We start from the raw sequence: 23,820 nt of genomic DNA, 5'->3' as shown, positions 1-23,820 counted from the left end.
CAGATTTATAGACAGTACCTGTTGCATAGGCTTGTAAGGGTGTCAGTATGTCCTTTGATAATCGGAAGTCACACCCAAGGTTTGGACTGACTGGTTTCCAACATACATGTTATGTAAACAGTAGGTTAAAAAAATGGCTGGATGAATGGCCTGCAAATGTTAAATCATGATTACAGTAAGTCCTTTTCTACCTCTTCTTAGTTTGGCCTTTTCAAACACATTTTAAGACACATATTGAAACTCAGTGGTGTTTTTTTTTTTCATGTATTGCCATGTACTCAGTAGTATTATACAAAAGACATGTAAATAATTTAAACATGAAGAAAGGCTAATGCCTTCCCTGTAGCTAAATGCAAATCTTTTTCACCGAATTAAAGAATAGAAGGAATGGTAAAGCAGATAACTAAAAAAAAAGTAAAATAAGATTATCGCCATACTGGTACCCTGAAACTGCAAAAAAAAAGAAAGCTCTATGGAGGAGGTATGGCACATAAAGGCTTCTCATAAGAGACTATAAATAAATATATATATACAGGGTGAGTCAAAATTATGTTAACCCTAATGGATTATTTTTATCTTGACCACACCTTTCCAGGTCAATGGCCTCCGCACTCCCCTGATTTGACACCTTTGACACACACATCAAGGAGCGTGTGTATAGCAATAAAGTTTGTGATATTGACAGAATACGAACTGTGGTATCATCTATTTCCCGCTAAATGTGTGTCCGGGCTTTAAATGGTACTGTTGCTCGTTGGTTTTTGTGTGTTGAACATGATGGCAAACAGGTTGAGACAATCCTGTAAATCGTCTTGCACATATGGAGTATGTTTTGGGAATAAATTGTTTCCGCCTTTCAAATGTTCACATAATTTTGACACACACTGTATATATATATGTGTGTGTGTGTGTATATGTATATATATATATATATATATATATATATATATATATATATACTGTATATATATATATATATATAACTAGGGGCTTCGCCCTCTGCTCGCTTTCCTTGCCAACCCCACAGGCCTGTGCTACGCACCAGCCACTTAGCATCTCAACCACTCGCTTATGTGGATTTCACTTTCACCAAACAACAAATCTTTTACTTCTTGTGGATACGCCTCTTCATTGGGAAGAAACACCACTTTTCCCTGATGGCAACACAAATTGATCTACATGTCTCCGACTTAAAGTTTAAATCTGAACAATATATTCAATCTCTTTTCACTGTTCCGTTATTTCACTGAGTAATAATTTCCATTTGTTTGGCCTAATACGATCTTAACTATCATTTTTTTGAGACTTTGGAATTTTTGTACTTTCATTACCTCTACCCTGTTCTGCATGTGTATCACGCCAACATTTTTGAATTCTTTACGACGTCCTACTTTGTCATCTACTCTTTGTCTTTTATTTCCAGCCCCGGGTGTGGTTAAATCTCTTGGCACAAAGTCTCATCTTGTGGGACGTAAAAGTTTCTCTCTAAAAAAGTCATGTCTCGTCGCAGGCTAAAAGTCTCATCTCGTTCCAGGATTTTTTTATTATAATAGAGAGATACAGGAACTTTTGATTAGCTGGGAGAAAGCTGCGTTGTGTGTAAAATGACAGTTTTCTTATGGAGAATTGAAGTCAGATATTCAAAAGCATTAATTTGTGATCTTAGGGAAACAAAATGTTACTTTAATTTATATTTTCACCAGAGATGGTTTAATTTTCTCTGTGTTTTGAAATAAATATTTTTCCCTGCCTGGAAACAGGCCATTTGTATGATGTTGCAGAAGTGCTTGAAAGATTTATAGTTCCTATTGTCTTATGTACCAGTTTCTTTGACTTTGCCAGTTGATAGGGAGATTCTGTAAAAAAAGAAGCATTCTGGAACCTGTAGCTAGAATAGGTTTAATATATGAAAGTTTTTAGAAATAAGGAGGCAAATTGTGCTATTCATTTCTTAGAAGTCTATGATATGCCAGAATTAGGAAAGAATTTCTTCAAGTTCAATGGCAAGTATCCAGTATAGAGTACGGTGAAATTCTTAACTTACATGTGTGACCAAAATGCAATATGCAGTCACTGTCTGATACCATGATCAGGAAAGATCTTTAGTCAAATGTGGACCTTACCTTGAGTAAAAGAAAAGTTGCCTTCTGGCCACCTCAATTTTGGTCTTCTATTTCCTGTATTTCTCCAGCTTTTATATCTATGTCATGGCAGATGCTGAAAGTAAGGTTTATTCTGATTTCTTTTAATGAGCATTTGTAAACATATACTACCTTTTAGTAAGCACTTGCTCTGTCTTTTTTGTCACTCAACGAAGCTGTGGATAGCTTTTACAGTTATTATTGGTTCTCTTCAGGGTCCCCTGTTCACCCAACTCTTAATAGTATTATAATTAATGATTTTGCCCATGGGTTTTATGGAAGGAAGGAATGATTATTAAGTTTTTAAACAGCAAATCCAAAAAAAAGAATGCTCTTTAATATGTGCCTCGTGTGAAACCAAATGAATAAGCAGCTATAACCTCTGTGAACTGCAGCACACCATCTGCTGACAGCACTTATCATTTCACTCATTCATCGCAGTTACACAGGCCATAGGAAAAGCTGAGTGTGCTTTCAAGAGGAAAGGTAACTAGGAAGGGAGGGTGGAGACACCTCATCCTCTTGTTAACAGGTGTTAGGGACATTGGGGGGCCTGCAAAAGGGAGCTCAAGCTGCGTGTCCCTGTAGCCAAAGAGGCTTTAACTTATTTCCAGCTATATTGTTCTATCATAACATGGAATGATCACCTTGGGCACAACTTGCACACTTTAATGGTATCTGATAGTTAAATTTTAAAAGTAGGCATGCAAATGTCCTCAGCATATCTTCTTTGTAGTGGCCTTGTTTATAGTTGTGATCATAATTTATTTCCAGTTACTGTATGTAGACATCTTAGGTAGTGTACATGAGCACAGTTTTATGGTTTTATTGCATTTCACTTAATCAGCATATAGTGTTATATCAAGCAAGAAGGTGTTCAAGAACCATTTGTGATCTTAGATGTTTTCACAATAATACCTGGATTGTTCACTATCATGCTTTAACACTTAAAGCCCAGTTGCTAAACCAAGGTTAAGTATTTCTTTTTACCAAACCTTTTACAAAAGTCAGTTGTCTCCCTTCTGTGATAAGAACACACATAGTGCCTATTTAAAGTATTCACCCCCTTGTAAGATTTCAAATTGTATTGTTCTACAACATTAAATCACAATGGACCTTGTTTAGCTTTTTGTCACTATCAACAGAAGAAGACTCTTTAATGTCAAAGTGAAAACAGATCTCTGCAATGTTAATTACAAATATAAATCACAAAATAATTGATCACGTAAGTATTCACCCCATTTAATATGACACACCTAAATGGTCAATGATTAGTATAGAAGTGACATAATTAGTCTAATGGAGATCACCTGTCTGGCATTCAGGAGTTTCCATTTATTGTAGTACAGTAATTTCTCACTATCTGCGGATATCGTTCCCATGGAGTTGCTTGTCCACTATTACAAAAGTGTAACCCATTTCACAACACCCATGCACAGCACAAAAAAATTACAAAGAAACCTACCAGGCAGCAATGAAACATGAGAATAAGTAATAACAGGTCAGTGAGGCCCATATATATGTGGGGCTGCACGTGCACTACACTGAATGGATCAATGTTTGTCTATCCAGTGCCAAGAGGCATGGGTAAGGCTCTGATCAGAGTTTTCTGTTGTTCCCAAAGAATTCCCAGTAAGTGCAGGTTGTAAGCTCTCACTGATTAAGTCCCTGGCCTTTGTACACACCGCCTGTTGCTACTACCTATGACATAGTTTAGTGAAGTCCTTGGATAGGCCCAGCTTCAGTCGATTGTGGGCTCTAGCAGAGAACATTGAAGGTGATTGAATTTGGCTATAGAAGAAGTCGTATCAAAGTTTCTGTAGATGAATCTATGGAAGGATCATTAACAAGACTGGAGAGGTGAGGGGGAGAGCCAGCGTTTCTCCAGTCTTCACAGCCCCATCTACCCCAAGCCAGTCCTCCTAACCCCATCTTCCCCTACCTACCCTATTTTTCCTATAAGATCAGTGCTTTAGTACCTGCTGTTTATATACCCATGGGGGTTTAGGAAGGTAACCCTTGCGGGTAATGAGAATTGGTTATATAAGTGTACTTGTATCTGGAAGGTCTAACCAGTATCATAGTCTAAGCTACTGATCACAATAAATCCAAGTCACCAAATATCCCTTGGAGTCGAGTTAAATCAACTATTAAGAAATGGAATGAATATGGCACCAATTTAAATCTGCTTAGAACTTGCCATCCACAAAAACTGAGAGATTGTGCAAGAAGAAGATTAATGAGGAAGACCACCAAGACCTATGAGAACTCTGAAGCAGCTACAAGCTACTGTGTAAGAATGGATAAACTAAGCATTACATAATAGTTGCACAGGTGCTTCACCAGTTGCAGCTTTATGGGAGAGCAGCAAAGAGAAAGGCACTGTTAAAAAAACACACATGACATCTCGGATAATTTGCTAGAAGGCGCACAGTCAGCTGGGAGTAGATTCATTGGTCTAATGTTGCCAAAACAGTGTTTTTGGCCATGAGACTAAATGCCATGTTTAACATTTAGTTGAGTTTAAACCGCCCCCTTCGTTAAGTATAGTGATTGCGGAATGACTTAAAATAAAAAAAACAATGGTAATGTTCTGGATTGGCCAAGTCAGTGCCCATATTTACAGTATCAAGAGTCTCAGAATTATGCCTAGGAATTGCACTAAAAGTCTGACTAGGATAAGAATTTGTCCTACCCCAGGGTTACAAAGCATCCTAGTCCTACTCCCAGCAAAGAGTAGGACACATTTGAGAATGAATGACGTCATAATTTTACAACACCCCTGGCCACAAACTGGTACTCACGTGAATGATTTGTAGTATGCTGATACTAACACTATAGCTGCGGCACAAAAATGATGATAATAATAAAAGTAGTAGGAGAAGGATAAAAAGAAGGAAAACATACAGTAGGATGATGTTCTAAACTTTATGCCACAAAGTGTGCAATATATTTTCTTGTTTTGGTTTTTAGAAGATGACTACACTGTAGTACCATTTATGTACACATCTTCGATATAATACTGGTAAAACAAAATCTTCGCAATTATAAGATCATTGGCTGATGACATATTGAGAATGAATATCAGTGTATTGAGGTTGCTGGCCGAGCAATCAGTGCAATCTCTCATTTTTATTGTGTGATCCACACAAAGCAACTGTTAATTTAGCATTGTACTACAAATGGCTACAAAACAGGCCTTAAAGTTTTATGTTGCTTATGATATTCATGTGGTATCCGACAATGACAAAATACTCACTTCATAAAGCTACAGCAGATAATTTCCATATCATTTAAGATTAGCATAATTCATGTTTGATTAGTAGCAGCTTTGGAAAAGTGATGACAAAACAGACACTTGCCATGACTATACAGTTTTATTTCATTTTATGCAAAATTGTTACCAATTCATTTGTTTTTCTGGGTTGACTTTCAGCTGTAAACTGACCCAATGTGCCAAAGAAAATGTGCTGTGCATTGAAAGTAAATGTGTTAAGTAAGTGCAGTTATTACCTTATGGCAGTTGCCGTCAATATGATCTGGTTTCTGAACTTTTTTCATTTGTAAAAGCAATGAACAAGTAACATTATTGTATATAATGTATATTGTTATATGAACGTATTTCATTTTATTTTACATAAATAACATGCAGGCCAAAATGAATTCTAAATGTGCACCATAGAAAAGATTAGCATAATCATCCATTTGCTGAAGAGTATATTTAATGGTATTGATTGATTGTTAATAAATACACAATCCTGAACACATTAATTACCTCATCTATTACAATCTACTTTTATACATAGTGTATGCCATACAATAATGTTAGTGTTTAATATTGCAATAAATGGTCTGTGTGTTAAATTTGTCAAATGATTCATCATGAAGGAAAAATAAGTACACACATTTATAGGACTCTAGACAGGAAAATATATTTTCTTGCTAACAAACCTCTCATTGGTAAATTGTATTTTAATATTATTGTTTTATACTTCTTCTTTTTTGGTACTTACTGAATAAAGATTGTCATGTGTGCCAAGAAAGTGACTTTTTAATTCAAAGCTCCAACATGAAATATAGGACTGTATGCCTCTATAAAGGTTACGGTTGAGGTCAGCTGAACTGAACTTGAAACACAGCAGCTGATTCTGTGTCTGACATGTTGGCACATTTTTTTGTGTGCTGGCCTAGATGGATAACCTAAAAGCTCCCTTTATGTGAAGTGCAGCAGTACTGAGCTGAAGACAATCTATCAACAGATTATGTTGTCTTGATAAAACTGAATTTCTCAGAAGGTTCTTTACAACTAAGGCTTGGTTGGTCGGAAGGACCAATTTTATATTGCTGCAAACTGTTCTACTAACTGACTCATATGCATATGTTAAATTTTATATATGACTTACAAATTAAAAATCATTATTCTCAATGTCTTAAAAGTCAAACTATGTCTTAAAAGCAGAACTACAGGATAAGCTAAACTACTTATAGAGAAGTAGCTAACTGGGAACACTCTAAACTACCACTGTAAAGTTTGTGTGTGTATTTGTGTGTCTTGTGATGAACTATAAACCTGAACACTGTATATTTCTGCCTTGTACTTATTGCTGCCTAGTTACTTTGTGCCTCTCAGTTACCATTCAGTAGAGAGAGTTAGATAGATAGATTGATAAAAATGTTGATTATCTATCTATCTATCTAAGTGGCCTGGTGGAATAGTGTTTAGTGCCATTGACTGTGCAAGTTTGCAAAATTTGCATGTGTCTGCATTTGTTTTTTTGTTTTTTTTTTTTCATTTTTTCTTTTTATTCTCCTGGGTGCTATGCCTTGATTCCACATCACGAAGACATGTACAGTGGATTCATTAGTGACCTCAAACTGGCCATCCATGAATAAGTGTACTTTGCGATGAATAGGCCTGGTTCCTTTCTTGTGCTCAGAGTTAAAAAGGTGGATTTAGGCCTCACTACTAACTGTATTAAGGGGAATGTGATAATGACTGGATGGAGCACTTTCAACAAGTTTCTATGTGTTTTGGAGAACAGGCTTAATTTATGTTATAGCAATGTCTATTTGTCCTTCTTGTTGCACATATAATACGTATAACTTTCATCCAAAAATGTAGTATAGAGTGAAATTCTTATGAGAATAAAAGTTTCTCATTTTTCAATTAAATCTTGTCTTAAATCAGGCTTTCTGCTTCCACACTCTAGTCAGAAATATGCAACTGTGTAGATATGAAAGCAGAATAAAGCTTGTTTATATTAGTGTCCACAGGGCTAGTATGGTAGCAGTTATGTCTGCTACTTCATAGCTGTAGGAGACATTCTCATTCAGACAGGTTTCTGTAATGACTCAACATTACTTCCACATCCTAAAGATGTGTATGTAAGGATAATTTGTGAGTGAAAACTGGCCCATAATGAATGAGCTTGCATGTGTGACTTAGTGTGTCCTGTATTGTATTGCTTTGCTCAGTATTTTTGATTTCTTTTTATGCGTGTTGTGGGAATTCAAGTTTTTCAAGTTTTAGCTGAAGAAATGGGAAAGGTCATGGAGGACCAACATACAGCTGGTTAAGCAGGAAAAATTCCTGAGTCTGTAAGTTTGAACTGGGGGTGTAACAAAAATTATAATAATAAAAACAGTATAACAATGAATTTATGCAAAATTAATGTATTGTATAAATGACGTAAATAACACATTTTTCAAGTGCTTCACTGAGTCAAATGTTCAAACAAAAGGCAACTTTGTTTCCTTTTTTATGTGCTTTTGAATAATATGAAAGCACCTATTGTTGTCGTCATCTTTGTTCACATAATACAACATCAGTCAACATAAAACACCTAGGCTCTCAATGGACCGAGTTTGTTGAAATGTTTTTATTCCAACCAGCTTCATAATCAGTGACAACACCTGATAACGCTGATCTCTTTTAATTAGCTGGTATTTTTTTTCTCTAATTCTACATTCAGAAAAGCACAGCAGCATGATATTTACATTTATAAGACATTTAGAAATATTTATTTTCTTGCTATAGATTTAATGCTTAATTCTCTTTTGTTGATTTCATTATATTTTGCCATTTCTCTGTGCAGTTTGCTCCCTTCATTGTATCTTATTAATGACAAATTAAAAACAAGCAGAGCAGACACCCAGGCAAACAACACTGAATAATCAAAGGCTTCAACTACTTTAGCGTCAGACCCACTAATTAGTAAACAATGGATTAATTACACAATTGGAACACCTGGAACAATGAAAATCAAGATGAAAATATTGTTAAAAAGAAAAAAAAAAGACATTATTCCCATATAACTGCTTGGTACATTTTAATTTTTTTTAACCAAACTTAGTTTTCTAATTTCAATATTGTTCCTAAAACACAGAACTTGGAAAATAACAGTTCACTTAATTAGCCCAGGAGTCCAATTAAAAACAGAAGCTGGTTGGAACAAAAACCTACAGCCACAGTATGTCCCCAGGACCGAGTTTGGGAAGCACAGGGTTAAAATATATCTACAACAAAAACTCAAATTTTTAAGTATATATTATTACATGGTTTCTTTAATAAAATAATGTACTCATTAGTGAGTATTTCTATACATGCAAAATGGCCATACATTTGAACATCAACAGGATGCCGAAAAGCCCTCAAAATCTCCAGTATCCTTTGAAATAGATGTCCCAGTGTGGTTCTTTTAAATAAACTGCACCTATATCCGCGGTCTCATGTGCCTTATACCCAGAAGTATTGTTTCTTCTCTTTTGTGTTTTTAACCATCTGAACAGTAAGTGATTCAATATAAAGATGATTGTTCAAAATCAAAAGATGATGTTAATCGAGGGTTTTTCTCTGAGATAGACATTTTAGTGTGGCCCATATTAAATGCATAATCTTACTCTGCAGAAATTTTTAAGAGGCTGTTTTACAGTCATGTTGTACCATTGAACTATTATGAGCAGACTGCCATGGTTAATAGAGCCACAGAGCCAAATGGGATGGAGCTTGTTATGCAAAATAAATCAATGATTAAGTGATCCAGACTTTTCATTGACCTAAAGTAAAAGAACACCATAACTCCCATCACTAGGCAGAAGCATTGAAGCTCACAGATATATCACTAAATTAGTTACACAAGTGAAAGTACTGAAATGAAGAGTACAATTGCAAAACACTCATGCAATTAGAGCCCAAAATTATTAACTGAGCAAAAGAATTTCTCCTTGGTTTGGCTATCCAGGGGACTGTTGTTCACTCTCCATTTGGAGTCAGAGGCTTCACAACTAAATTGCTGGCTATATCACACTGTCCCAGATACACATACTGTGCTCCAATACTAATCTAATTTAGCTCTTGAGTTATTTTTGCATGTGACCTTTATTGTTTTGCTTATTGGACTTTGGTTTCCACTCATATGCTTACTAATATGAGTGAGAATTCCATGCAGAGTTAGGTTCTTCCCTGTTGTTGTCTCTTGCCTTCCTGCAGAAAACATACAAATGGATTTAAACATGCCTGACCTTGTTAATTTTAGTTTATTTTAAATGTGTGCTATTGGAGTTTTGTAGCACTTTATCATAGCCGTGTTTAATTTTGCGTTCTTACCTACCTTTTTTGAGCGCATGATTTCTTATCTCCCCTTGTATTTTACATGTGCCTCCTATTTCCATTTATGGCAGTGTTTTAAGTAAAACACTGTCAGCCTTTGTGAGCAACAAGTTAGAAGACTTCATGCTTGGTAACACAATGAGTTTTATTGTCAGTTACAAAAATAGTGGATGAAGGCATACTGGTATCCAAAATCTAAATACACTGTATTGTAAAAATTTCTATTGATATATTCCTCCCAGAAACCTTCAAGTATTCCCTAGCTACCTTGTCTTCCTTAAATGAGTATCAGGCAAAGTACTTAACCTACTGTACTTGCTTAAAAGGTCTACAAATCCAGCAATGCTGCCTCATAGAACTGTCTCGGGCATTGATACACTTCTCTTTATCACCTATGCACTTGCTATGCGTGGCAGTTCAAACTTACAACAAAAGGGAGCAGATACATGCTGTTGTAGCTGGTATAGTGGTATAGTGTTTATACCTAAATTAAATTTGTAGGTGGCAACATTCTAGTAGAGAGCACTGGAAGCAAAATGTTTTTTAACTAGTCATTCAGTTATCTACTGCCATTCGTTTTTCTCTGCTGACTAGTAGGAGTTGCTGCATGCTATTTTTATACCTTGATAAAACAGTTTTAATTTTACTTTTAAGTACATGACATTGGCAAGAAATCAGCTGCCAGGAAAGCTAAATTTCTGCACATCATAATTGCATTCTCTATCACCACTTTGCAGATGACCTTGTGTCTTCTAGCGAAAGACAGCATTTTACCCTGCAGGAAGAGGAATCCCTGATGGTTTGTGATAACACTTTAATTCTAAGACAGTAGTGCCAAGTGAGAAGCATCCACTGTCAGTAATAATTACTGTTAGGTCTTGATAATAAAAATAAACTGTAGTTACAGTTTGAGTTTAGTATATTAATGATGTGATCATATAACATGAGGTGTAAATGGAATCTGAGTGTTTGAAACAATGTAATATAGGATTTATTCAGTCCTCTCATCTCAGAGGCGTATTCTTTGAAGCTGTTTATGTCCTGCTACTGCATTCTTACTTTATTTGGCTAAGAAAATAATTTGAGAAAAAAAAAAACAGTAAGGACTATAAATCTTTTCTGGAATACTTTTGATACTGTTTTTTAAACCAGATGAGATGGATTTCTAATTGTCAAATCTCCCTATCTGTTATCCAAAATATCCTGCTGCTGACCAGAGCACCTTTCATTTGCTGCTCTCGCCTGCAAGTAATAAATTTACATTACTCATTTTACAATTTCCACCTAGAACCAATGAGCAGCCCTATTCCAGTTTTTAAAAGGTAGGGAAAGTCCACTGCAGTGCACACAAACACCAAGTCTCAGCAAAAGTTATGCATAACAAGTAACAATGTTTTCTTAACAGTCTGGAGATGGTGCCAGTGTAATACTGATTCTATACAGGTATAAAACAAAACTCCAACTTTGAGAAATATTTTTGTATGGTTTATTCTGTTATCCACACTGGGGCAAGTGTCTCAACCAAGCTAGTATAAAAGAAGCAAGTTACCCTTATTAACTAAATCAGGACTTGACATTTAGAAGTGTGACATTCAAAAATGTTTGTTTTATTATAGTCAAACTTGTCAAGTGCAGGTGGTGACTGTGGGGTCACTTTTTTACATTCTGCATGTTAGCATTTCTATTGTACAGTGTTATGCTGACAGATGCCTCTCACTTGTTTCCCTGCAAAACAGAATGTGTGGGTTTTAGATGATCTGTTAGAGCTGTTTCCCTAAAATGTTCATGAATTATAAGAGATCAGTTATTTTCGGAAATAAACACATTACCTAACAGTAGGTGAGTCAATCACAATTTTGTTGTGTCCTGTGTAACAGTTTGCTTTTTATTACTGTTCCTGAAATGTTGACTAGCACCATTGTGGAAATTCATATTGCGCTGATCTTAATACGTATGGTGTTCTTTGTGTACTACTTACATTTTTACCTTAAGAATGTTATTTGTAATGTTATAAATGAACTTAATGTTTTTTCTGAATGTTGCAATTATCTTGTTCTCTATATTTTTCTAATTTCTGCATTTATGCATGAATAAATTATAGGATATTACTTCTGGAAAGAAAATTATATATTTCTGCATCCCAAAGACAAGTATGTTAGGTAAATGGGTAACTTTTCACTGGCCTGGAGGGAATTCAGAATGAATGTGAGTAAATGCACCATATAATGGACACCCACTGGTTCTTGCCTTGTGCCCAGTGCTTCCAAGATAGGTTTAGACTCCCTGCCACCCTACAGCTGAATTAGTGGAGTTTAAAAATGGATGTACACTTCTAAAATTTCACCTTCAGCTTCTTGAAACCCAGAGTTCAAAATAAACAGGCTGGGAATGAATTAATGGACTGCCATGTTTTTGTACAGTTTCTAAAGAGTGCTTAGCTGATGTCATTTATTAGGGATAAAGTATGTGTTTATAATATAAAATTCAAAAACAGGTTTTAGTTTTTCACATGAAAATTCCATGCAGATGTCAATCTGTCACTCTTTAATTACTCTGGTATCACAATTAATAACTTTCTTTCAGCAACAGAAATGTAACTTGCATTCCTTACAGTGAGTAAAATGCTTGTTAATTATTATTTTTTAGCCATAAGTAATAATACAACTCAGAATTGAATCCCTACATAGTGCAGTTTGTACATATCAGTGTGCATGATCCAAAACCAACTGCAATAATGCAAAACAACTACACTGTGAAATACTAAAAGAATCAGGTAGCATATCACTAGAATCCCTGAAGCCTATGAAAAAACTCATAATCCCGGCCCACCTTAAATCCTTTCGCACCTCTCCATCAGCGTCTTTTGTTTTGTAAATGAGTCAAATTAGCACAAGCAGCCTGCTGTCCCATCCCCCGCCTTGACGGAGCTCAACTCGGGTTTGCCCAGCTCAAGCCAAGGCTCCTTATCTGCGTGTAAGGTGAGGTGCCTGGAGTTGTATAGGATAAATAATACAGTATATCAGTATTTGGAATACATGCATTTCATGTGTGTTCCGTGTCTACAAAGATCTGGGTCTGTGTAGGATAAAAAGGAAATGCGAGAAATGCTGAACATATAAATAAAGCGGAAACTTTTTCAATGTTATACTAATAATGATGTGAAGTGTATAATGTATGAAGACTTTAGTCCAAATATCAAATAAATACGTGCACTTTTATTTAAGAATATCACCAAAGAAAAACAAAGCATTCGATTTACATGTGGCTGTCAATGAGTTGAAAACTCTAGCTCAAATGTCAATCGACAGGAAGTTTATACTTATTCTTGAATGGTGCAGAGGTAAGAAGTGCTGCCTTATAACACAAAGGTCTCTGGGTTCGAGACTGGGCACTCTGCGTTTTGAGTAGTGAGCTGCTATTATTATTATTACTACAATATAATAAAAACATACATTTGATTTGAGTCTGTAACACCCGGTGTAAATTTTGGTTACTTGTAAAAGTTAGAGCTTGTTTTTTTATTATTCAGTTTTATTCTCTCAGTGACATGCACTTGGTACAACAAACTTGCCTTTCCCTCTCTGAGTTGATGGCATTTATCTCCATTCTTTTCACAAGAGCAGCGCTGTGGCTGATGCCTGCTCAGAACTATTTTTGTTGTACTGGCAATCAATGATACAGTGTCCCATTACCACTATCAGACTGGACAAAGGCAGGACCGTAGCAGCAGACTGCTTCTTCACAGCATTTTCGCTGGATAATAGACTGCTGCACCACAATGCAACTCTGCAAGTAAAATGTGACTTCTACCTGCAGCTAAAGTCACTTCAGTACGCGAGCAATTCGTCATACTAGTGTTTAGATCTGGTAGCGCCGTGCTGATAGTACACACGCCCGAAAAGAAGAAGCCTTTCAGTCTGTAACAGCCGGTGTAAAGTTTGGGTAAAGTAAAAAGAAAAAACCAGAAGGCTACTTGAAACTTAAAACAGGATCCATGTAACTTTAGGAAACTTTAAACGATTCATGGTCAATATCACAACTCTTAATAAATCAAGTTGCACAATAAGTTTATTCCTATTTATGCATTAATGATGCTAATAATGGTTTTTTAAAATAAAAGGACTGCTGATTAGTTGCAACAGGAAAGTGGGTATAAATCCTGGCCAATGTATAGAGTCTGTATCTATCTATCTATTGTAAGATGAGGAGACCAGAGACGTAGAAAGGTTTGGGGCAGCCACCCGTTTAATGCGGTTTCCCGGCTGCAAAAGTCTTTGAGGCATTGTTAAACAGTTGTTACACAACAGAGTCCAAAACAGAACTGCCTGCCTAAGCAAAGGCAGTGAGCTTTATAGCACAGAGGGCGGAAATGATGTCGTCCTCTGGGCCGGAACTGGAAGTGACATCATCCTTGGGGCCGGAACCGGAAGTGACCTCATTCTTGGGGCCGGAACCGGAAGTGATGTGTCCTTCCTGGAAATGACGGCTCCTGGTGGGATTTCCGGTAAGACCTGCAGAGAACTCAGAAAGAGCGCCAGTGCACCCGCCCCGGGCAGATGTATAAACAGTATTTTCTAAGCCCTTCAGCTGCTTCCCATGCACACGTGTGTGACAAGACTCCCCTCAGCCCAGACCCGCGGGTCGGGCGACCTGCACCGAGAGGTCGTGGGCCCGGGAGAGGGCATCGGCGTTGGCATGAAGAGACCCCTGTCGATGAACGAGCGTATACTTGTACTGCTGCAGGTCAAGAAACCACCTCGTGACCCGTGGATTCGACTCCCTGTGAAGGGCCATCCACTTCAGAGGTGCATGATCCGTCACCAGAGTGAACACGCGACCCAAGAGGTAGTACCGCAGCTGAGTTACCGCCCATTTGATCGCCAGAGCCTCTTTCTCCACCGCCGCACCTGGTCTCCCTGTCCAACAGTTTCCGCTCAGGTACATAACGGGTGTTCAACACCGCCGACGCTTTGGCTCAACACGGCACCCAAGCCTGTGTCCGGCGTCCGCCTGGAGGATAAAAGGGAGAGAGAAGTTAGGGGAGATCAAGATAGGTGCTGAAGTCAGAGCCCTTTTAAGTCACTGAATGCAGCCCCGCTTTATCAGACCATACCACCGTATTAGGAGCTCTTTTCTTTGTCAAATCGGTCAGGGGCGCTCTCGAGAAGCGAGGCACAAACCGGCGGTAGTACCCGCCAAACCGAGAAAGGATTGGACTTGCCGCTTGGTTTTGGACGGGCCAGGCCATTATGGCTTGCAACTTGGAACACTGTGGCCTCACAGTACCCCGCCCACTAGGTAGCCCAAATATTTGGCTTCCTCAATCCAAAGAAACATTTCTTGGGGTTGATTCGAGCCCGCCTCTCCCAGTGTCCGTAATACTGCTGTGACCTGCTGTATGTGTTCCTTCCAGGTGCTGGAATAGATGACACGCCATCCAGATAGGCAGCACAGAACGAGTTATGGGGCCGGAGCACTTTGTCCACCAGACGCTGAAAAGTCGCAGGCGCCCCGTGTAACCCGAATGGAAGGACACGATACTGCCAGTGTCCGCTAGGAGTGCTAAACGCGTTTTTCCTTCGGACTCGCTAAAGGAACCTGCCAGTACCCCTTTGTCATGTCAAGTGTAGTCAAGAATTTGGCTGGTCCCAGTCTCTCGAGGAGGTCATCCACGCGAGGCATGGGATAAGCATCGAATCTGGAAACTTGGTTAAGCCGACGGAAGTCATTGCAAAACCTCCAACTGCCGCCAGGCATAGCAATCAAGACGATGGGACTGGACAAGGGACTACTACTTTCCTCGATTACTCCTAGTGCCAGCATTCGCTTGATTTCCAGTTCCACTTCTACTTTCTTTGCCTCCGGAGTCTGTAGGGTCGCCACGGACGATCACCCCGGTCAGTCAATATGTCATGCGCAATCAGAGAGGTCCGACCGGTTTTCACTTACCACCTCTGGGACAGAGCGGATAGCTGCTTCGAGCTCTTGTTTCTGCCTGGGGATAGCTGCTCACGAAATTAAGGGAACTTACTTCAGCAAGAGAGAGCAGGGCTGTCCGGAGGAGGGATCGGGACCCTCTCCTTCCACGGTTTCAGCAGGTTCACATGATATATTCGCTCAGCTGGTCGGCGATTGGGCTGTTTCACCAAATAGTCAACCAATCCCTTCCTTTCCTTAATTTCGTAGGGGCCTAGCAAATGCGAGCAGTTTAGAGTGAGAAGTTGGTACCAATACCATGACGCGATCCCCGGTTGGAACTCCCGGAGAGTCGTGCCACGGTCATAAAGGCGGGCCTGTGCTGATTGCCTCCTCTATATGACTTTTAGAATCGGTCTTATTGCATCAAATCTACCGCGCAATTGGGCGATATATTCCAAAATATTAGTGGAGGGCTGTGCCTCCCCTTCCCAGCCCTCTTTTAAAATATCCAATAAACCCCGGGGTTGTCTTCCGTACAGTAATTCAAATGGAGAGAACCCCGTAGAGGCTTGAGGAACTTCCGATATGCAAAGAGGACAAGGGGAGGAGTTGGTCCCAATCCTCCCATCCTTGCTGACTACCTTACGTAGCATTTGCTTGAGAGTTTGATTAAATCTCTCCACTAGGCCATCGGTTTGAGGATGATACACGAGGTCTTTAAATGCTTTATTTTCAGTAACTTGGCAGTCTCCTTGAACGCTTCCGAGGTAAAAGGCGTTCCTTGGTCCGTCAGGACTTCTCTAGGAATGCCTACTCGCGAAAAGACTCCTACTAGTTCCCGTGCAATATTTTTGTGGTAGCCGAGCACAACGGAACGGCTTCAGGGAATCGGGGAGCATAATCCACGAGGACGAGTATATATTTATATCCTCGGCTGAGGGTTCTAGGGTCCTACTATGTCAACCCCAATCCTATCAAAGGGAACGCCAATAAGGGGAAGGGGAACCAGAGGAGCACGGTCCTCCTAGGAATTTGCCGCAGTTGACATTCCGGACAGGAAATGCAAAAGCGCTAACCTCCTCATTAATCCCGGCCAGAAAAAACGGAGCTTAATTCGCTCTAATGTTTTATCGGAGCCGAGATGGCCTCCAAGAAGGTGGGAGTGTGCTAACTCGCAAACCTGCCGCCGGTAGGTCCGCGGGATTAGCAACAACTTCCGGACCTTCCCCTCATGTTCAGCGACCCGATACAACAAATCATTATCAATGACAAAGTGAGGTCCCTGTGGCATGGGCAAATGCGTGCGTTGGCCGTTAACGAGAACCACTGCATTCTTTATGTGTTTCAGAGAGTCGCCATTCCACTGTTCTCTCTTGAAAGAAGCCGGTGTTGCTCTAAACTGAAAGTGCAACTCAGAGAGAGGGTCCGGTCTGACCTCAAGGGGCGGAGATTCTCCCTCGCTGCCGGGCGCTAGTGGATGACGTAGTAGCCCGCGACGGTCCGGGAGTGTCTTCGTCACTCTCTTGGCCTACCGCCCCACTCCCTGTCGGCTGATTACACGGTGTGGAAGCAACTTGAGATGAATCGTTGTCATCTATAACGAGGCCATAAGTTTTTCGGGGAATGCTTTCTAAACTACGCCGTTACTATCAGACCAGTCTCGCCCGAGGATTACGGGAAACGGAGGATCCGGATGCACCGCCACGGTAAGCTGTCGAAGGGTTCCTCCGAGACATACGTAACACCGGGCGGTATTGTATGTGCGGATATCTCCGTGTATACATTTTAGACTGGTCTTCTTTTAATCCACTGTTGCGGTAGAATAAAACGGCGAGCAACGACAGACACGTTACTGCCGGAATCGAACAGCGCTGTTATTTTATGACCATTAATAAGAAGCTCCCCCGTATGTTTATCCGCCAGGGGATTGCTAAGGGCACACAAACAACCCCGCCATTGTCCCCTACGGTCCGCCTTGTTCCCGACAGGTCGCAAGCCAGACGGCCCGGCGACTTCGGAACAGGCTCTGGATTTCGTGGAAGGGACTGCTTTAGTAGGACATAGCTCCCGGTAGTCCACAGAGCGGCTGTTCTGCCTCCCAGGTTTCACAGCCGGCCTCTGGGTTTGCAAGGTTTGTAGCAGCTCGTCCATAGAATGGAATTCGCCCCAGGCGGCTGGGCAAAATCCTGGGGTAGCTTTTAGCAGCAAAAAACAGGCCACTTGCTGCACTATCTGTAGGGGTCAACTCAATGGCGTAGCCACTCACCCACCTTTTGCCAGAGAGCCATAGCCTGCTCTGACAGCCCTTTGTTTGGGTTAAACTCCCAGTTTATTATTTCCTTCACCTGCCAGCCTGGGGACAACCCATCGTTAACAGGGACCTTGGTCCCGATGGGCAGCTCGGCTTTCCTGCCAAGGAGAGCATACTGAGCCACTCGAGTGTGTTCCCCAGAAGCCAGCCCACGCCTGTGGGTCCCCTCTACCTTCTCCACGAGATGGGTGGTCAACCCCGGGTTATGCTCATGGAGCAGAGCCTGCACCGCCCTTCCTGACCCTCCGCGCACTCCCTGCCCTGAAACTCGGCCCCGTACTCACCCACCTGGTTCCATGAAAGTTCGTGTCCCGGGTTCATCGGGGACACCATCCTGCCGACTACGCCACTGTAAGATGAGGAGACCAGAGACGTAGAAAGGTTTGGGGCAGCCACCCGTTTAATGCGGTTTCCCGGCTGCAAAAGTCTTTGAGGCATTGTTAAACAGTTGTTACACAACAGAGTCCAAAACAGAACTGCCTGCCTAAGCAAGGCAGTGAGCTTTATAGCACAGAGGGCGGAAATGATGTCGTCCTCTGGGCCGGAACCGGAAGTGACCTCATTCTTGGGGCCGGAACCGGAAGTGATGTGTCCTTCCTGGAAATGGCGGCTCCTGGTGGGATTTCCGGTAAGACCTGCAGAGAACTCAGAAAGAGCGTCAGTGCACCCGCCCCGGGCAGATGTATAAACAGTATTTTCTAAGCCCTTCAGCTGCTTCCCATGCACACGTGTGTGACACTATCTATCTATCTATCTATCTACACTTCCTTCCCTGGTGTCATCAGTTTTCTTCCCTAAACTCAAAGACGTGTATTATGTTAATAATTAACGCTGGATGCCATTGTAATAAGGTCTAGCACACATTTAACACTGAATGCAATAATAACATTCTGAATGCAGAAATAACATTCTGAAAATGGATGGTGGCTATATGTGTACAGGTCCACAGCAATCTGTGCTTAATAATATCAAGAGACTTTCAGAATAAACGTTTGTCCATGAGGAGGATTGTCTGCTGTCGGTCTTTTGCCTCTTCAAAGGTTCAGAGTATTAATGCACTGATACTGATCTTATATTAATTTTGTCAATTAACCTGGAAAAATTCATCAGGCACAAATCTTTCAGCAGTAACATTTCTCACTTTATTTAAGTTTTCTGTACACTAGTGAAACTAGATTTCTACTTGGAAGGGAATTTAATTTAAACCCTAGAAAAGTCTTGTTACAATTCATTTTAAAATGCTTACTTGTAATTTCTTACTATCCATAGAGTGAAATTAAGTCGCAGAGGCTTTAGTCAGCTAACAGTACTTTTTTAAAAAATGATGGACACCAATTTTCTTAGAATACATTTTCCAAATTTGAAACTTGTGTGAAATGCATTGGATCATTCATTAGGTCACTGGTGAACTGCACATCTGTGGCTTCTTAGATTGAGAAGGCACAAGAATGGACGCTTAGTAAAAGCCTGAAAAACAGACTTAAAATTGAATGCTTTTAAACCAAACACATGTTTTAGCACAAACATCTTTATGAATCTAACAGCTCAGTGGTAATGAATACACCTTAACAGGTTTACGCACAAAACACCATGGTGATGAAGTGTTTACCAATGCTGCCTTCTTAGCTGAAGTATCTCGGGATCAATCTCATGTGTCATAACCATGTTAGGCTGTCCAGTGACTCTAAGTTTAAGGATGTCAGAGTGTGTACATGAGTGTGCACTACAATGGACCTGTCCAGAGTGGGTTTCATAACACCTCAGGCTCTTTGGCCTGTGACCTTATATTGTACTGAGTCAGACTGATCATGAATAGTTGGGAGTTTCACAAAGTAAACTACTGAATAGACGCAGTTTTGTATTAGAGTTTGAAATTTGAACTCTCTGACCATAGCATCCTTTTTCAGAATTTTTGTGCTCTACAGGCCTCATTTTAATTTCACTTTGTTTTGTTTTTTTCCCAGAAAATTATTCTTCCTCCAGCAATGAAAATGGTGCTAAGTCTGAGTCTGTGACCAACCTCCAGCCTCAGGCATCAATAAGTTCCATTCAGACAAGTTCCCCAGGACCTAAACGATCAGGAAACACCCTCAAGAAATGGTTGACAAGTCCAGTACGTAGACTGAGCAGCGGCAAAGCTGACAGTAGCAACGTCAAGAAACTGCCTAGCAAGCCGAAGAAGAGAGACAGCAGGAAAAGCTTTGATTTAGGATCACCAAAGCCTGGAGAACATGAAACCACACCTCAAGATGACAGTGCAGATGAGGTAAAACACTTAAGTTGAATTTTATTTTGTTACCTGGTAGTCATGTGAGTGTGTTGTTGAATGAATGCAACGTAAGGCAAGAGAAAATGACAACACGGTAACTACTAAATCATTAACTTTTCTCCTCATCATCACATTGCTGAACATTGTTTTTGTTGTGTTTATTGTTGAAAAAACTGAATGTTTAAAGGTTCCATTTTTTTGTAATGAATTGGCCTCTGTTCATTTGGTACAGAAACATCTATAGATTAATCTCTCTATATTTTATCTGAATATTTTGTTTAATTCTAATGACATCTGCTCTCATTTAAGTCCTTGACATAAAATACAGTGTCAATACAAGAGTAACATTGACAGTCACTATGCTATGCCAGTATAGATTATTAGGTGGTTTACAGATGACCTCCTTCTGAAAAAATTGTAATATAAAGAGCATAAGATGAAAAAGCAAACTATTATTGTAACTGACATAATTATTTTACATTTTTTTTTTACGTTCTTCTTGTTTTTAGATCAGAAATCGTTGGTGTTTTGCATTGAGTGTTGTATTGGTTCATACCACTAGATTTTATTTAGTTTCATAGATGAATCTAACATTAGGTACACCTTGCTAGTACCAGATTGGCCCCCCTTTTGCCTTCAGTACTGTCATAGTTTTTCATGTTACAGATTTAACAAGGTGCTGGAAACATTCCTCAGGGATTTTTGTCCATATTGACATGATAGTATCATGCAGTTGCTGCAGATTAATCAGCTGCACATCCATGATGTGAATCTCCCGTTCCACCACATTCCAAAAGTGCTCTATTAGATTGAGATCTGGTGACACTGGAGGCCATCTGAGTACGGTGAACTCAATCTCTTGTTCAAGAAGACAGTTTAAAATAATTTGAGCTTTGTGAGATGGCACGTTATCCTGCTGGAAGTAGCCATCAGAAGACGGGTACACTGCAGAAATAAAGAGATGGACGTGGTCAGAAACAATATTAAGGTAGACTGTGGCATTTAAACAATGCTCAGTTGCTACTAAGGGGCCGAAAGTGTTCCAAGAAAACATTCCCCATGCCATTATACTGCCATCACCAGTCTGAATCGTTGATACAAGGCAGGATAGATCCATGCTTTTATGTTGTTGATGCCAAATTCTGATCCTACCATCAGAATGTTGCAATAGAAGTCGAGACTCATTAGACCAGGCAATGTTTTTTCAATCTTCTATCGTCCAGTTCTGATGAGCCAGCTTGAATTGTAGCCTCAGTTGCCTGTGCATACTGTAGATGACAGGAGTGGCACCCAGTGTGATCTCCTGCTGCTGTAACAAGTGGTTATTTGAGATACTGTTGCCCTTCTATCAGCTCATACCAGTCTGGCCATTCTCCTCTGATGCCTGGCATCAACAAGGCATTTCTGCCCAGAGAACAGGCATTTCTGCCCAGAGAACCGTCGCTCACTGGATAATTTCCCTTTTTTGGACCATTCTCTATAAACCTTGTGTATGAAAATCCCAGGAGATCAGCAGTTTCTGAAAAACTTAAACCAGCCTGCCTGGCACCAACAACCTTGCCACATTCAAATTCACTTAAATCACCTTTCTTCACCATTCTGATGCTCAGTTTGAATTTCAGCAGGTCATCTTAACAATGTCTACATGACTAAATACACTGAGTTGCTGCCATGTGATTGGTTGATTAGATATTTGCGTTAAGTTGTTGAACAAGTGTACCTAATAAAGTGGCCAGTGAGTGTATACTTTAATTATAAGAAAGTGCCAGTATTACCCTGCTATTTGTAAAATTCCAAACAAAAGAACAAGTTATTTCATCTTCCTTTTCACATAATTACAGCAGAAGAAGTATTCACTTTTATTGCTAAAACTGCTGACTGCATCCTTCATATGAAAGAAAGTTTGTATTATCTATTGAAACTCTTCTGGCTACATTTAAAGATAAACACTTGGTTCAAACTCTGAAACCAGATGATGTACTATCATCATATTCCAAATGGATTCATGGTGATCAATAAAGTCCACATAAATTCTTAAGGTTATGTACCAGAATCTTATGTTCAGTAGTGTCAAAAGCTGTACTTAAGTCTAAGAAACATGGTGAGTGTAGAATGAAAGAATACCAGAATATCAATATCACTTACAATATGAGTTAAAGCTATTTTTGTGGTATGGTTGGGTGAACATCAGTGTGCAATTGCTTATAAAATTGTGTTTTGTAAAATAACATTTCAGGTTTCACCAAAGTTTTTTAAAGAACTTCTATATTTGAAATTACTCTATAAATCTTAACAACAACATATGACTTCTTTTATAAAGGTGTAACATTGGCCACTATGAGAGAATCTGGGAAAACACAGTTCACAAAATATGCATTAAATATGTACAGTACGAGCTATGCCAATACACAATGCGACTTTTTCCTCAAACTAAAATTTATCTAAAGATGAAGTTTTATGTTCTGCCATTCAGTTGTATATGTAATTTAATAATAGTAAATATGATTAAATAAGTATGATTTTAACTTGAAAGGACTAGCCACACACTCTTAGAAATTTTTCACATAAATAAAAACTTGTAGCCCAGATTTTCCATCAACATTATCTGTTATTTTCCAAAGGATGCAATGTGTCACATGGTGAGTTTGACCAAAATTCAACTTAACTTGCAAATTTGAAGCCACTTCAGACCTTTAGCTCTGAAATAGACTGAATGGATAATGGTCTACTTAGATAAATACCGGATACAATTAATGTGCCTGAATTAATGAGGTGCCCACCTTAATGGTTTTTTGAATGATTTATAATAAAAATGAGAAAAACCTGCAGCACAAAAAAATCAAACATATCAGTATCCCATCTGTGTTTAATGGGGACCGCTCAATGTTGACATACCTTTATAGAACAGCTGCTGTAACAAGTGTTACTGTTTGTTTTTCCATAAGAAACATAAACCTTGAAAAGGATGAGAGAAAAAGAGAAACAATGTTTATGTATGGATTAATTACATTCAATTAAGGAGTACCAATCTTATATATTAAAGGTTATTATTTAATACATTGTACTCTTTTTCCATTTATTTGCTAAAATGTTAGTTTTTGGCTCTTGAACTCCTTGCAGGATGTACTTTAAAAGTAAGTAATCTGAACCTATAAATATTTATTTTTTAAAAAGGAAATTCAAAAAACATTGGATCTGAATGAAGGATTTTCATTTTACTTTCATTTCATTTAACACTGGCTCAGATCCACATTCTTATTGGGCACACTTAATGCTATCAGTTGGTATGAGACACTAAACCTGGCGTCCTGCCAGACCTCTATATTAATAGAGTGCTTGTGAACAACTTACTTGCGGGGCACTTTTATACACCTTACAGCTTTTGCAATCTTACTGCAAACTTTTAAAGGGACCTCATACAATGCACATTTTTTGGAAGACAAAAATTTAAATGCAATAGCTGAGCATTAACCAAAATTAAATGCAAATAATAACATTGTAATTTTCTAAGTACTTTTGTTTCCCCAGTAAACTAATAAGATTAATTTTGTTTTTCTTCTCACTGACATTA

The 23,820-nt window shown here is 39.2% G+C and overlaps 1 protein-coding gene across 8 annotated transcripts in view; it reads left to right on the top strand.

The window, feature by feature from the left end:
* Positions 1 to 23,820, top strand: part of kalrna (kalirin RhoGEF kinase a) — a 758,514-nt gene that overhangs the window by 651,402 nt on the left and 83,292 nt on the right. For all 8 annotated transcript variants that reach the window (XM_039757406.1, XM_039757408.1, XM_039757407.1 and 5 more), the window contains one exon: positions 19,945 to 20,246. In XM_039757406.1, coding sequence (XP_039613340.1) covers positions 19,945 to 20,246 — 302 coding nt within the window. The remainder of the gene's footprint in view (positions 1 to 19,944; positions 20,247 to 23,820) is intronic.

Source organism: Polypterus senegalus, chromosome 6, assembly GCF_016835505.1.
Source record: "Polypterus senegalus isolate Bchr_013 chromosome 6, ASM1683550v1, whole genome shotgun sequence".
NCBI lineage: Eukaryota > Metazoa > Chordata > Cladistia > Polypteriformes > Polypteridae > Polypterus > Polypterus senegalus.
This window is presented reverse-complemented; position numbering and strand designations above follow the sequence as displayed.